General features: G+C 40.7%; 1 protein-coding gene across 3 annotated transcripts in view; it reads left to right on the top strand.

Annotated features, from left to right (window-relative positions):
• The window catches only part of LOC135513253 (rho GTPase-activating protein 21-like), a 70,579-nt gene that overhangs the window by 1,122 nt on the left and 55,436 nt on the right, over positions 1–14,021 (top strand). For 2 of the 3 annotated variants that reach the window (XM_064936120.1, XM_064936102.1), the window contains exons 2-3: positions 18–240; positions 13,351–13,545. In XM_064936120.1, coding sequence (XP_064792192.1) covers positions 169–240; positions 13,351–13,545 — 267 coding nt within the window. In that variant the 5' untranslated portion in view covers positions 18–168. The remainder of the gene's footprint in view (positions 1–17; positions 241–13,350; positions 13,546–14,021) is intronic. The other variant, XM_064936111.1, reaches the window with a different exon arrangement.

Here is a 14,021-nt window from a genome sequence, read left to right as displayed (position 1 = left end):
TCTTGTTTCACATTCAGCTCAACCATTTGGACCAAAGACTAGATAAAGGATGGCTGTGTGAACTGTAGAGACGAACCCTACTTGGAGGACTCTACTGCTGTCTATTTGGTGGGATCTATAGCTTTCGATGTGGACACTAAATGATTGTCACCTCTTGTGTGAAGTGAAATGATGGCGTCACATTGGAAAGGTCCATGCGATGAAGAGGACGAGGGACTGACCAGATCCTCTTTGTGCGAGGTACATAAGCCCCACACACATTCATGCCCTAAATTCCAACAGCTTACCCCCTCCCCACACACACACATTAAAGGTTATTTTTTGGGTGACCCTAAACTCTTGTCATGGAAATTGGGGTCCTGGAGATTATTCATTAGATGTAAGCTCTGTGCCCTCTAAAACACAAACCATTTGCAAATCTGTTTCTTGGTGTTATCTCTTTGAGGACAATACACCAATCCCATAATATGTGTTGTGAATTGCATGCCATTTTTATTTGGAGTTTGTATTGACCATCAATGGGGAAATCAATAGAAAAAGCTGGGAGAATTGTTTCTGGCAGATTTTCTGTCCATGTTGGACACATTGTTGCGAAGGCTTTTCGAAACTGTCTTGAGAATATGCCTACCTCATCCGCCCATACAGTGGGCCTCATATTTTAACATTAATTTCCAGGTGTTCGTGTCACATCCGCTCTTTTATTATCTCTCTGGTCTGTTCCTCTTCAATGTTTTTCCTTGGCCAATCCCCCCCCCCACACACACACTTCCCCCTCTAGTTCTCTACAATCCTATATTCTCCAATTCTCCTCATGTGCCACTCTCACTGTCATCTAGTCTCCCTCTGTTTCTTATTCTCTCCCATTCACAACTCTTTCTTCAGATTTTCATTACATTTTGACTTGAATTGGGCCCCATTCACTAGCAGGAGAGCAGTATTATAGCATACCTGTATTGTTGTGTGTGATTAGGCAACAACTTTACACTCACTCCTTCCTGTTTGGTGTGGGAGACTTTCCTGAAAGGTTTGACACTTTAGCACAGCTGCTTCTAGTTGTTGTTATTGCACCCCTCTGCGTTGTTTGGCCCTGGGAAGTGCGAAGGCCCTCCATTGGTGCTTGGTAATAAATGTAGAGGGCACTCATTGCTGGTGATGCCAAGGGTGTTTTTCTGAGACCTTTCACTCAGAACAAATGATCATCAAAAGCACAAAGATAGTTGAAGCTAAAAGTGAGCCTGCCCATCCGTCCTCTGTTCCTTACTGTAGATAGGGGTGTGACGGTCATGGAATTTTGGATGACGGTAATTGGCGAGCCGAAGTTGTTTGTATAAATGTTTGCCCACATTTTCTCCTCCCCTCCTGACTGCATGTGCTGCCATAGAAATATAATGAAATAATTATATTTCTGTGTGCTGCTGCTGCACCTTGCGTTCACCTTTCTGTGCTCGTTTGCTACAACACCTTGCTTGTTTCAGCAAGGAGCAACAACGTTTCATCCCTTTTGTTAAGAGTCCATGTTATCACAGAAACTCACTCAACGAATGCACAGCCGTACTGTCTTCAGTTAGCTGTTTGTTCCAAGCGATAGATATCTATCTATCTATATATATGTATATATTGTTTTTTACAGTTGTGACAGTTATTTTATGGTCATGATAGTCTGCATCATAACCATCGGTTATACGGTAATTGTGCCTGCCTTAATTGTAGTAATTGGAAAGGTCAACATTTTGTTTCATGGGCTGTTACTTCTGAAGTAGACTCAGACACTTCAAGTTTCATCCTCAATAGTTTGACTGTTCTCCTTTTTAGTTTGAGGTCTCCTTTTACACTGTAGGTTGTCTGTCATCTGAATGAAGACCTTTGTCTAAACGTCTTCAGCCCACGCTCCTTTCGAGTGGAAGGTCACCTATTTATAGGATCTGCAGAATTCGGGACACATCATTGGCATGGCCCCTTCCCCTTTAATCTAATATTCAGCCCTCCATTTCAGCCTTTTCCTCTCTCTGCTGAGTAGAAACTGAGGGAGAGTGGGGTTAAAATGGGTAAAACCAATAGAACAGTGAAAAGCTATAGGTTAGTTAATCATACATAAACTATTCCCACATTATAATTACACATGAATGCCTTTAATAGTTTCAGTTTAGGTAGAAAATCCACAGCTAAAATCTTTTAGACTTTCAATATTACACAAACTGTTTTCGAAATGTTATCATTGGGCGTCCCATTTGTAAAGATTTGTATCCCTGTAATCTGACTACCCCTCAGTCCCACACTAGGTTACTAATTAATGTGCTTTTTTGGAGCTGGAAACCCCCTGGAGGGTGTCTACAGGACTTACTGGAAATGATGACAGGAAGTTGACTGGCTTTGATTCATTGATTTAAGAACAAACTCCTGAGTGTGTGTGTTACAGTGCCTTCAGAAATGATTCTTACCCCTTTACCTTTTCCACGTTTGTTGTGTTACATCCTGAATTTAAAATGGATTCAATTGAGATTTTGTGTCACTGTCCTACATATAATACCTCATAATGTCAAAGTGAACTTGTTTTCAGAAATGTTTACTAATTGATTAATGAAATTAAATGCTGAAATAAGTATTCCACGTATGTGTTATGGCAAGCCTAAATATGTTCAGGAATAAACATTTGCTTAACAAGTCACATAATAAGTTGCATGGACTCTGTGTGCAATAATAGTCTTTAACATGATTTTAGAATTACTACCTCATCTCTGTACCACACACAAACAATTATCTGTAAGGTCCCTCAGTTGAGCAATGCAGTTCAACCACAAAGACCAGGAAGATTTTCCAATGCCTCACAAAGGAGGACACCTATTGGTAGATGGGTAAAATAATAAAGAAGACATTGAATATCCCTTTTAAGCATGGTAAAGTTATTAATTACACTTTGGACGGTGTATCAATACACCCAGTCACTACAAAGATACAGGCGTCCTTCCTAACTCTGTTGCTGGGGAGGAAGGAAGCCGCTCAGGGATTTGACAATGAGGCCAATGTTGACTTCAAAATAATTAGAGGTTAATGGCTGTGATTGGGGATAACTGAGGATGAATCAACGACATAAATGAAAGACTCATGTACAGAATAAATAGTATTCTAAAACATGCATTCTTTTTGCAATAAGGCATGAAGTAAAACTGCTGAAAATTGTGGCAAAGAAATTAACTTTGTCCTGAATACAAAGAGTTATGTTTCGGGCAAATACAACACATCACTGAGGACCACTCTTCATATTTTCAAGCATGGCGGAGGGTTGCATCATGTTATGAGTATGCTTGTCATTGGCATGGACTAGGGAGTCTTTTAATACACAAAGAAATGGAATAGAGCTAAGCACCGGCAAAATCCTAGAGGAAAACTTGGTTCAGTCTTCTTTCTAACAGACACTGGGAGACATTCACTTTTCAGCAGGACAATAACCTAAAATATAAGGCCAAATATTCACTGGAGATGCTTACCAAGATGATATTGAATGTTCCTGAGTGGTCTAGTTACAGTTTTGACTTTAAATTGGCTTAAATCTATGGCAAGACGGATCAACAACCAACTTGAGAGCTTAAAGATCCAATCCAGGTGTGCAAAGCTCGTTAGAGATATACCCAGAAAGGTCATCTCAGCCAAAGGTGATTCTAACATGTATTGACTCAGGGGTGTGAATACTTATGTAAATTAGTTTTCTGTATTTAGTTTAATACATTTTCTAAGAATTCTAAAATATGTTTTCACTTTCTCATAATGGGGTGTTGTGTGTAGATGTAATTGAATCCATTTTGAGTTCAGGCTGTAACACAACACAATGTGGAATAAGTCGAGGGGGCATGAATATCTTCTGAAAGGACTGTTTTGATTTTTTTCCTCTGTGGAGTTACAGTGCTTTAACCTCAGGTCAGGCTCACTTTATCTCCCAGAGGACGCCCGCGTCTTACTGCAGCTTGATGACACAGCCCTGACTTTCAATTGACGGAAACATATTTTTCATGATTGGCAGCACTGGTAGGGATAAGCCTACTACATCATACGTAGCCCCTTTTTCTTCTAGGTCTAGAAAAATGTGACTTTGCTTGACATTGTCAAAAAGAAGCGAGTGGGAGGAAAACAAGCCGGTTCCCCAGTCAGTCAACGTAGGTTCTGCTCTTCACAAGCACTTCTTCCAGGGCATACAATTAACTTTCTGTTCCACTAGCCAAATTTTTCGAGTCATGTTTGTTCTTGTGAGGTCTGCTTAATCTATTATATAGAAACCTATTTTTATCAAGTTGCCCCTCAGATATTTGAGAGTAAACCGTTGTGTAGCTAGAAAAAAAGAGACATAGTATAGTGATGCATCCAGTCTAGCTATTCTCCATGGTAAGTAGTGTGTCATTGTTGAATGGGATGTTTTTCTCTGAGGAGCCCTGACCATTAAAGGCTCTACTAGGCATATCCTCCTCTTCCGTGATCTGTACCTCATTAAAGCCCATGGCTTAACTAGTTTAGCAGCCATTTACAGAGCATCATATGGCTGTCTGATGGATAACGGAAGGGAAAATTGATCTTCAATTGGATAGAGGGTGGCTCTTACTTCCTGTAGCCTTCGGGTTGTCTGTTACGTTCAGTCTCTGGTAAATATAGGGTTAGCTTAGGCTATTATCTTTTTTTTCCTTCTCCATTTCACTTTAAGGCTGGACACTGAGAACTACTGTGTAAAGTCTATATTGCATAATTAACCCCGCCTTTTTAGATAGCACTCCTAATCAACAAGTCAGTCAGACTACTATTTCAATGAACTGAATGAGTTCATTGATGGTGGCTGTAAAACCTCATATGTTTCTATTAGACTCCCAATTGTTTTGACATTGTCTATTTGTGCCAGCCAACCTTTGTTCAATCTATTTCAGCACTACGATAGTGGAGAGCACTGTGCAGTGGCCACGCCCAGCCCTCATTAAGAGATGTGACACCTGTGTGGAGAGAAATGTTTTTCAGGAGCAGACCTGCAGGGTGAACAAATGCCATTTTCATTTGTTTATTGTTCCCATTCCCCTGAAGTTTAGGGAGTTGTAAAACAATAGGGCATAAAACCTGAACTGCAAGTTCTGCTTCGGGACATTTTGATTATACACCACAACCTTCAGCCAGGAAGTGGAAGCATGACTGTAGCTCACAGAAGATCTGAAGGGGCTGCCATTCCCATGCCAGGAACAACCACTCACTCATAGTTAAGGCAAGAGGGGCTTGGCTGAGAAGTCACGCCAAGCTCAACCCCAATTGTCCCAGAAATGTTCCTTCCTCTAGGGTGTGAAAGATCTCATGTTCCTTTCAAACGATCTTTCGGCACATGGTGTGGTAGGTCCTAATCATCTTAAAATTGTATTACATGTTAGGCTACATAACACGTACAAGGTATGTGGGTAACTAATGATACTCAAGCTAGTTAGCGCCAGCATTACTAGACTGAAACATCCCAGGCAAACTCATACCAGAGGCCCTCTGCAGCATCATCTCAGGCCTTTCACAGTGAAGTGCTTGGTTTAAACTGGATGTGGTGTAGAATTTGGCAGCCCACAGAGAGATTTCCTTTTTCACACTGAGGTCTGATGTATTTAGGCCTGATGTCTTGTGGTCTGTGCAGTGTCATGGTGTGATGTCATCGGAGTCTCTAAACATAGGGGCCATGTGTCAGTGTTTTCTCATACTTGTGAAAGACTAACAATAGATAATTGCCTTCATCCCTTCTTTGTTTGAAGAAAAAAAAATACATGGAGAACAGTTGTTGTCCAGGCTTAGCTTAGTACCAAAGTGTATGTGTGTTGTAGTTTTTGTGGCATGGAGGGATGGGCCACAGCCTCAACCTTACACATGACCATAACCACTCTGTCTCTAAAGCATGTTACCTAATATGCCAGTACAAGTATACCGGAGGCATTGTTGGATAACGATGCCAGATAATGTTTTAAACCACATTATGGCTGTCCCCAACTAAAAAATAGAATATCATATTAAAAAAGTTATCTGTTCTTTAGACCAATCGATTAGTCTACATTTTTAATGGTGTATTTTTCCATATATTGACACATTCTATTTGTTTTAATCAAATCAACTATATTCGCTGAACTTGTCTGATGCTTTAAGCAAACTGTTTGATTAAATAAATAAGACACACAAATGACTAGAGGAAGTCCGACCGGCAATTGATCAGACTTTTTGCCCTGTGTTAAAAATATCAAAAAGACAGCAGTGTCTCTCTCCTCCCTGCTGTAGCGACCGCCACTGAACAGTGTTTATCGCGCTGTCCATGTTGCGGAAGCTGCAACATAATTACAGCCGTCTCGGACTGAAAAGTTATGTTACCGAAATCCCTCATTTGTTTAGGAAAAACATTCCCTAGCTCTCTTTACGTGACTTGAGACATGTATGCATCGCATACACGTGACCAAATACCTATTCTCACAGGACTAGTATTACTAGAGAACATTGGTTATGGACTCCAGAATGTCCGTTATTCCAGAGGACGATTCGGATAGGATTCGTTTTTCCTAAACTGCCCCCTGTAAATCTTTTTTTTGTTTTCAAGAAATTGACAGTTACGATGTAAGCCTGGAGGTTTTTATTCTTGGCATGAAGATGCAGTAAGTATTTTAACATGTCCAGGTGGTAGGGCCACACACAACTCGAGCTTGGTTCCCAAGTTACTGAACCATACCAAACCATCTTTGGTATAGCGTCGCCATAATATTTGAATTGAGGAAGTGTGATATTAATCGTTAGGATATTTTAGCAGTCCGCAGTAGACATCCTAAATGCCCCTCAGCTTTCAGATGTGAGCTAAACAGTGCAATTTCACTTGAGATGAGTTTTAAAGCTTTGGATGAGAAAGTGAACTTATCCTTTCTGAAAGTTTAGGTTAGTTGTATGCTGCTGCTTTGTGAGCTATTAACAGCAAGGTTTGCTTTAAATACATTTTTCTGATGCATTTGGCAATATTCAATTCATACGCACAAAAGCATTCACTGTGTAAGATAGGCTACATGTATGCCATTCATATATAGCTTAAATGCAGAATTTAGTTCAATCTATCAAATCAGTTATTGTTTTCTTGCGTAAACCGCTAGCAACACCTGTCAAACTCAGACATTACTTTCAAAACAGGGATGTCGATTTGCACGGGACTCATATTATCAGGACCTTGGAGTTCACCAAAAAACAGGTTATTCTGTCTGGAATTGTTACTCTTCTGTCATGTAAAAATTACTGCCATGGCAGATTCGGACAGGACTAAAATGAGATGTACTGTTTTGTGCTCTTGCACAACATTTCATTACCCAACCTCCCCCAGTAAAACAAATCCTTTCAGAATAGTGAACTATAAGGCCTGACCTATCGCATAGCAATAAATTGGTTATAACAAACTCTAAACACTGTAACATGTGATAGAAAAATGGATGCAGAGAACATGACAAATAAACTAGAAATGGGGGAACGTTTACTGGTGGCTCATGAGGTAAAGGGAAAGTCAGATGTGTGGAATAAATTTGACTAGTTGTGGAAAATATTGGAGATCAAGAAAAATAATGTAAGGAGAAGGCTCTGCTTGCATATTATGTGTGCCAAACAGATGCTGCATAGAATACAATACGTTTGGAACAATGTAAACAAAATAAATTATAAGCGCAGCAGGTTTTGTAATGTTTTTGTTGAGCCTGTATTACAGCAAAGACTAAAAACAGTTGCGTTCATTCGTGAATGCAATTTCTGAAATGGAACGTTTTATTTGTTCAAGCTAATTATTCAAGGCTCGCTTTATTGTACATTAAACCTAAAATGCTTGATTGCATTTCAAATCATGAATGACTCGTATGCTGTGTGATGACATGAAGGAATGAGTGATGGATTGATACAGTAGCCTAAAGAAGTATTGAAATGTAGACCTCAGTAAGTTACGGTATTAGCATTTCGCCTCACTCGCATTAACATCTGCTAACCATGTGTGTGTGACTAGTAAAATTTGATTTATTAAGACTAAACAGAATGCTGTCTTTGGCCTACAGCTCAATGGTGGTTATACAAGGCTGCTATAATAAGCCTACGAATGATAATGACATTACTTATAATAACAAAGATCAAGAAAAAGGAGCATTTACTATTAATATTATATATTTTTTGGACAGTTTGGAACAGCATAAACAACACTAAATACATTATAAATAGTACCAGACATGTTGTTCTAATGAGAAAAAAAGTGTAAAGCCATTATTAAAGCAAATTTGGGAATTGGTGACTAAATGGGGTAAGTCCTAAACCACATTCAAAGTCATGGTATGTCTCATGTTGTCCTTAAACATTTAGTTGTGTAACCTAAGAGTCATGTTTTCCCCGATATGCTCGACAGCACATTCAGTAAGTGGTGACCATGGCACAGGCGAGGAATCCATTGAGGTCCTAAACTCCAAAAGACTGATGTATGACTTCTGATGCTCTGATCTGCTCTCTTTTCCACAGTCTGATATGAAATGAACCAGATCTTTTTTTAAGTTCAGTCAGTGCTTCACACACTCCCTGTTCCCACTGCCACACCCAATGCAAACACTAGACTGCCATTCTGGTAGTGATTCATACACTGAAAGGCATGTGTGATTATTTGTGTGTTTCTCTGTAATGTGCTTGTATTTTGTAGTTGATGTGTGATAAATGAAGTTAGTGTTTGCACTGAACTGATAGTAACCCATGTTCTCATTTTGTCTCAATAGCCAGAGGCAATAGATGCATCACCTTTTATTCATCCTCCCCATTTAGGTTTCCATTGTAACCATCAAACTTTCCCCAGTCATAATCTGGGTTTAACTGGAGAGGCAGTGCCTCTGTTTGGGTGTCTAGTCCTGCTGCTTTCAGCATGCAACTGGCACATTGACTCAGCTGAGAGGGAGGAAGGTGAGAGCCGGTCGGACTATCAGGGAATGTTTGCATGTCATTTATTGGCTGGGGGTCGGTCACCACAGCGTTAACTATGTGAGGGGCAATGACAGCCCTGTTCGGCATGTGTCTGTTTCTCAGGACTGAATAGCGGACAGCCAACAACCCCCAGCCATCCTCTCTCCACAACTGAGGACTGGAGATGTCTGGAATGAGATCCACGGCTAAATTAGATCCGGTGAACTAGGGTTGGCATGTCCGAGGGATCGGAAGGCATTTGAGGCCTGCACCGTCCTTCTCCAGTGACTTTCACCTCATTTATCACCTGCTTTTTACAGGGCCCTCCATAATTACTGGCTACCTGTGATGCTTATCTGATGTTACATAACAGCACAACATACAGGGCCCTCCATAATTACTGGCTACCTGTGATGCTTATCTGGTGTTACATAACAGCACAACATATAGGGCCCTCCATAATTACTGGCTTCCTATGGTGCTTATCTGGTGTTACATAACAGCACAACATACAGGGCCCTCCATAATTACTGGCTTCCTATGGTGCTTATCTGGTGTTACATAACAGCACAACATACAGGGCCCTCCATAATTACTGGCTTCCTATGGTGCTTATCTGGTGTTACATAACAGCACAACATACAGGGCCCTCCATAATTACTGGCTTCCTATGGTGCTTATCTGGTGTTACATAACAGCACAACATATAGAGCCCTCCATAATTACTGGCTTCCTATGGTGCTTATCTGGTGTTACATAAAAGCACAACATACAGGGCCCTCCATAATTACTGGCTTCCTATGGTGCTTATCTGGTATTACATAACAGCACAACATATAGGGCCCTCCATAATTACTGGCTTCCTATGGTGCTTATCTGGTGTTCTTCTTTTGGCTCTGAAATCGATGACTGAGGTTGAAGTGCTGACTGTTAGCTTTAATTTGAGGGTATTTTCATCCATATCAGGTGAATCGTTTAGACATGACAGCACATTTTGTACATAGTCCTCCCATTTTAGGGGACCAAAAGTATTGAGACAAATTCACTAAAGTGGCTGATTTTAATAGGAATACAGATGAAAGTCTGTTTCCCTTCCATTTGGGACTTTATTTATTGTACTGATAAACAACATTTTTTTTTTAAGTGCGTGCTCTCTCTCTAACCAGTAATGATGTCATTCACGAGGCAAGATGGTGGCAGCCCAGTCAGTTCCCTGAGGCAATAGATCATATTTGGTAGAGATGTGAGAGACCAATTTATTTTTAAAGTGAACTAATACAGTTTTGGTGGCAACCTGCTTTGAAAACCGCATATTTAGCATTAGCACAAAGTACTAGGGTAGTGAATTGATGATAACTTCAGCTGTAAGCTAGCAAGAAACATTAGCCTACAAAGCTGGAAGCTACCGGTATCACCTTGCATCGTAAAGTGTTCTAGCCTGTAAGGAAATTGTTTTGCGAACAGTAATGCGTTTAAACATTTCTACATGCCGTGTGGCGTTCTTCAAGTGTGTTAAACTTCTGTGCATCATGAGTGGGGAGCTAACATGATGTAGCCCAGACTTCCAGTGCAGGCTATGTGCTTTTGTGCTGTAAGGGGGGCATCTGCTGTGCTGATACAGTTGAGCCGTGCGGCACATTTGACAGAACTACCGAAAGTAACACATTCTAGTACCAAACGGGTTTTCATGTTCTAGTATTTTTGGCAGTGGTGTAAAACTACTTTACAGTACTAATAAGTCGTTTTGGGGGGTATCTGTACTTTACTATTTATGTTTTTAACTTTTACTACACTACATTCCTATAGCAAATAATGTACTTTTTACTCCATACATTTTCCCGTACACCTAAAAGTACTAATTACACGATGACAGGAAAATGGTCCAATTCACACACTTATCAAGAGACATCCCTGGTCACCCCTACAGCCTCTGATCTGGCGGACTCACTAAACACACATGCTTTGTTTGTAAATTATGTCTGTGTTGGAATGTGCCCCTGGCTATCCGCCAATTTTAAAAATAATAATAATAACCTTTTGTGCCGTTTGATTAATATAAGGAATTTGAAATGGTTTATACTTTTACTCAAGTAGAATTTTACTTGAGTCATTTTATATTAAGGTATCCTTACCTTTACTCAAGTATGACAATTGAGTACTTTTTCCACTACTGATTTTCAGTATACCATGCAACACTACATTAGACCAACTCCTTGAATACCCCATTTCTTGAAGTTTGCTTTTGTCTAAAAAACACAATTTTGCTCAAACCGTATTGTTTTACCATTTTAGTGCATTTTAGTGTGTTTATACTCCGGATATCACTTTTCAACATTAAAAGTAATTTAAAAAAAATTTGCTGGTGGAAGTCGATGTACTGTTGTCATTCATAAACTCTTCAATTGTAATAAAAAAAGAAGAGCTGTCTGATTGAAAGATGGCTTTTTACTGAATAGCGTTGTACATATTTTTACAGGTAGGTGCGGATCAGCATAGTTGGGCCTAACTTACAGAAGGACCCGCATACCACATAGCCTAATTATTCTGAAACATTCCATGGATTTGAGTGGAATGAATGTCGGAAAAAGACCTACACGCAAACGGGGAAGTCGTGCTGGAGCCAGGGAACAACAGTTACAGCTGGGGAAGACACGCAGTCAGAAACCTGTTTGGCCAGTTAACTTCCCACCCAACCAAACTGACTCGGGTGTCACACAGCTGCACCTGCAGCTCAGTTTCACAGCAGCCATTCTGCCATTGGCTCGTACTCCCATGATAAGGTTGAGCCCCCCGATGTATTTTGTACCTCCGCTCTGTTCAACATGTGTTTTGTTGACCACAGAGCTGGAAAAGATCCCAAAGGGTTCTGTTGACATAGGCTACGTGTTTAGCCCCAGTAGATCTAATTCAACTGATTTTACCAACAGAAAGATGTAGCAAAATACCAGTCTCAACATGGTAGAACCCTTGAGGCTGTTGATTTGCATAACTTATAAGCTGTTAAACTAAAAGTTGTTTAAATGTATTGAACGTTCTTCCTGTATAATGTTTTGCTGACTGAGTGTGTTTAGAAATCAGAGGGTTTGAATGTTTGTGAAAAGTAAACTGGCTCCCGCTTTGCTTCTGCAACGTGTTATGAGTCCATCAAATGTATTGCTTTGATCCACAAAACAACCATGAAATGAATGTCCTAATCAAAATGACCTGTAGTTTTTTTTTTTTGCTGTGGATATGATGATGTCATGTCAGAGCGGAGGCAGTTTGCTGAAATATATACATTTAGCCATTGAATTTGTTGGCCCAGGTTGGCTTTGGTTAGCATGTAGCTTAATCCATTTTCAGACATCTACTACTTATCACATTTCCCTAGGCAGCAGCAGGGTTTGTGTGAATGCAAGCTCATCACATTCCTCTTATTGTGGGTGAAGCGCAGGGCCAGGAGGAGGGACGTTAAGGGGGTCGGAGGGGGTGTGTGTAGTCTTTCGTGAGTGCTGTGCTGGAGAGGGTTGCAAAATTCAGGGAAATTTCAATACATTCCCTTGTTTCCCAAAAATCCTGGTTGGAGTATTCTGGATTTTCTGCTTCCCTTTTGCTTCCGGGAATCCTACAACTGGGATTTCGGGAAAACCCAGGGAATTTATTAAAAGTTCCCATAATTTTGCAACCCTGGTGCTGCATGAGGCCAGGGAGAGGGGGAGGTTTGAGGTTGAGTCGGAGAGCAAGCAAAGCAGACAGGGATTGACTGTTTGAACAGTGAGTTTCCTGAAAGTTGTTCTTTGACTGGAAATTTGAGCTTGGGGACTAGGAGGGAGAGGATGGGAGCTGCACCACAAAGGTGTGAGGCTATAAATAACCACTAAACACAGCAGTGGGTGTTTGAGGCCCCAGGCTCTGCCCTACTCTACAGTAACACTGGAAATGTGACACCAGCACTATGGCACAATGACTCTGTTACAATTACTCACTTAGATGAGCTAGCACAGATGAGGTAGCTGTAACTCCTTGGTCGAAGTACTGGAGGCGTTTCTGTGAATTTCTGTGAATTTGTTGACCTAGCTAGTCTAGACACATGATGTCAATTTAACTTTGTTATTATTATTGTTGTTTATGAACTATTATTCAGCAGGATACGGAACATAGACAAGACACTGAGTCGTTGCCAGACTCGTGATTTATTTTCCTCAAAGGAATAAATGTATTTATACAGCATGTGTCGATTTTAGTCTCTGCATTAACTTGGTACTACTTTCATGCAATCCTTACCTTTCTCAGTGAAATATGAGTAGCTTCACGCTGAATCACCTGCAGTAGATCTTATTTCAGTCTGTCATACAATTGTGTTCAGTATAATAATAGCATCTCTCTCCCTGTCTCCCGCCTGCCTTTCCTTGCTCCCCTCTCTCTTTCTCCCACCAGAATAACGTGCCAGAGTGGCGTGTGCAGGGGGATTCCCCTGCAGGCCTGTTCAACCTGCAGGGAGAGGAGGAACCATTCTCGTGGCCAGGGCCTAAGACACTCCGCCTTCGACGCACCTCTCAAGGCTTTGGCTTCACTCTGCGCCACTTCATTGTCTACCCACCCGAGTCAGCCGTGCACCCGTACCCCTTCCCGGTAAGCACCACATTCAGGGTTACATGAATATCTCAAAGCCCTTCCATTTAGTTTATTGAATTTTGCAGTAGCATTTTGTATGATGTCATTAGCTAGGTTTCCATCCACTTGGCAACCAGATTTTCATGTGCATAATCAAACATCTGCATAAAATCAATATGTGCATTTTCCCACCTTAAGTGTTTCTATCAAGTTGACCTGTTGCGGCTCAACGGCTTGATGACCTAGTGCACATGAAACAACCTGTTACATTCCCATGTACCACATAAAAAAGACAAGTTTCAATGTGTTTGCATCACATTTTCAAATGTGCGTTAAATTGAGAATGTGCCCACTCTGGTCTTGGCTAGAGGTCAACAGATTAATCGGAATGGCCGATTTAATTAGGGCCGATTTCAGGTTTTCATAACGATCGTAAATCAGTATTTTTGGACACCGATTTGGCCGAATTTATTATTATTATTTTTACACCTTTA

Source organism: Oncorhynchus masou, chromosome 3, assembly GCF_036934945.1.
Source record: "Oncorhynchus masou masou isolate Uvic2021 chromosome 3, UVic_Omas_1.1, whole genome shotgun sequence".
NCBI classification, from domain to species: domain Eukaryota; kingdom Metazoa; phylum Chordata; class Actinopteri; order Salmoniformes; family Salmonidae; genus Oncorhynchus; species Oncorhynchus masou.
Note: the sequence above shows the minus strand (reverse complement) of the source record. Positions and strands in the feature narration are given on the sequence as shown.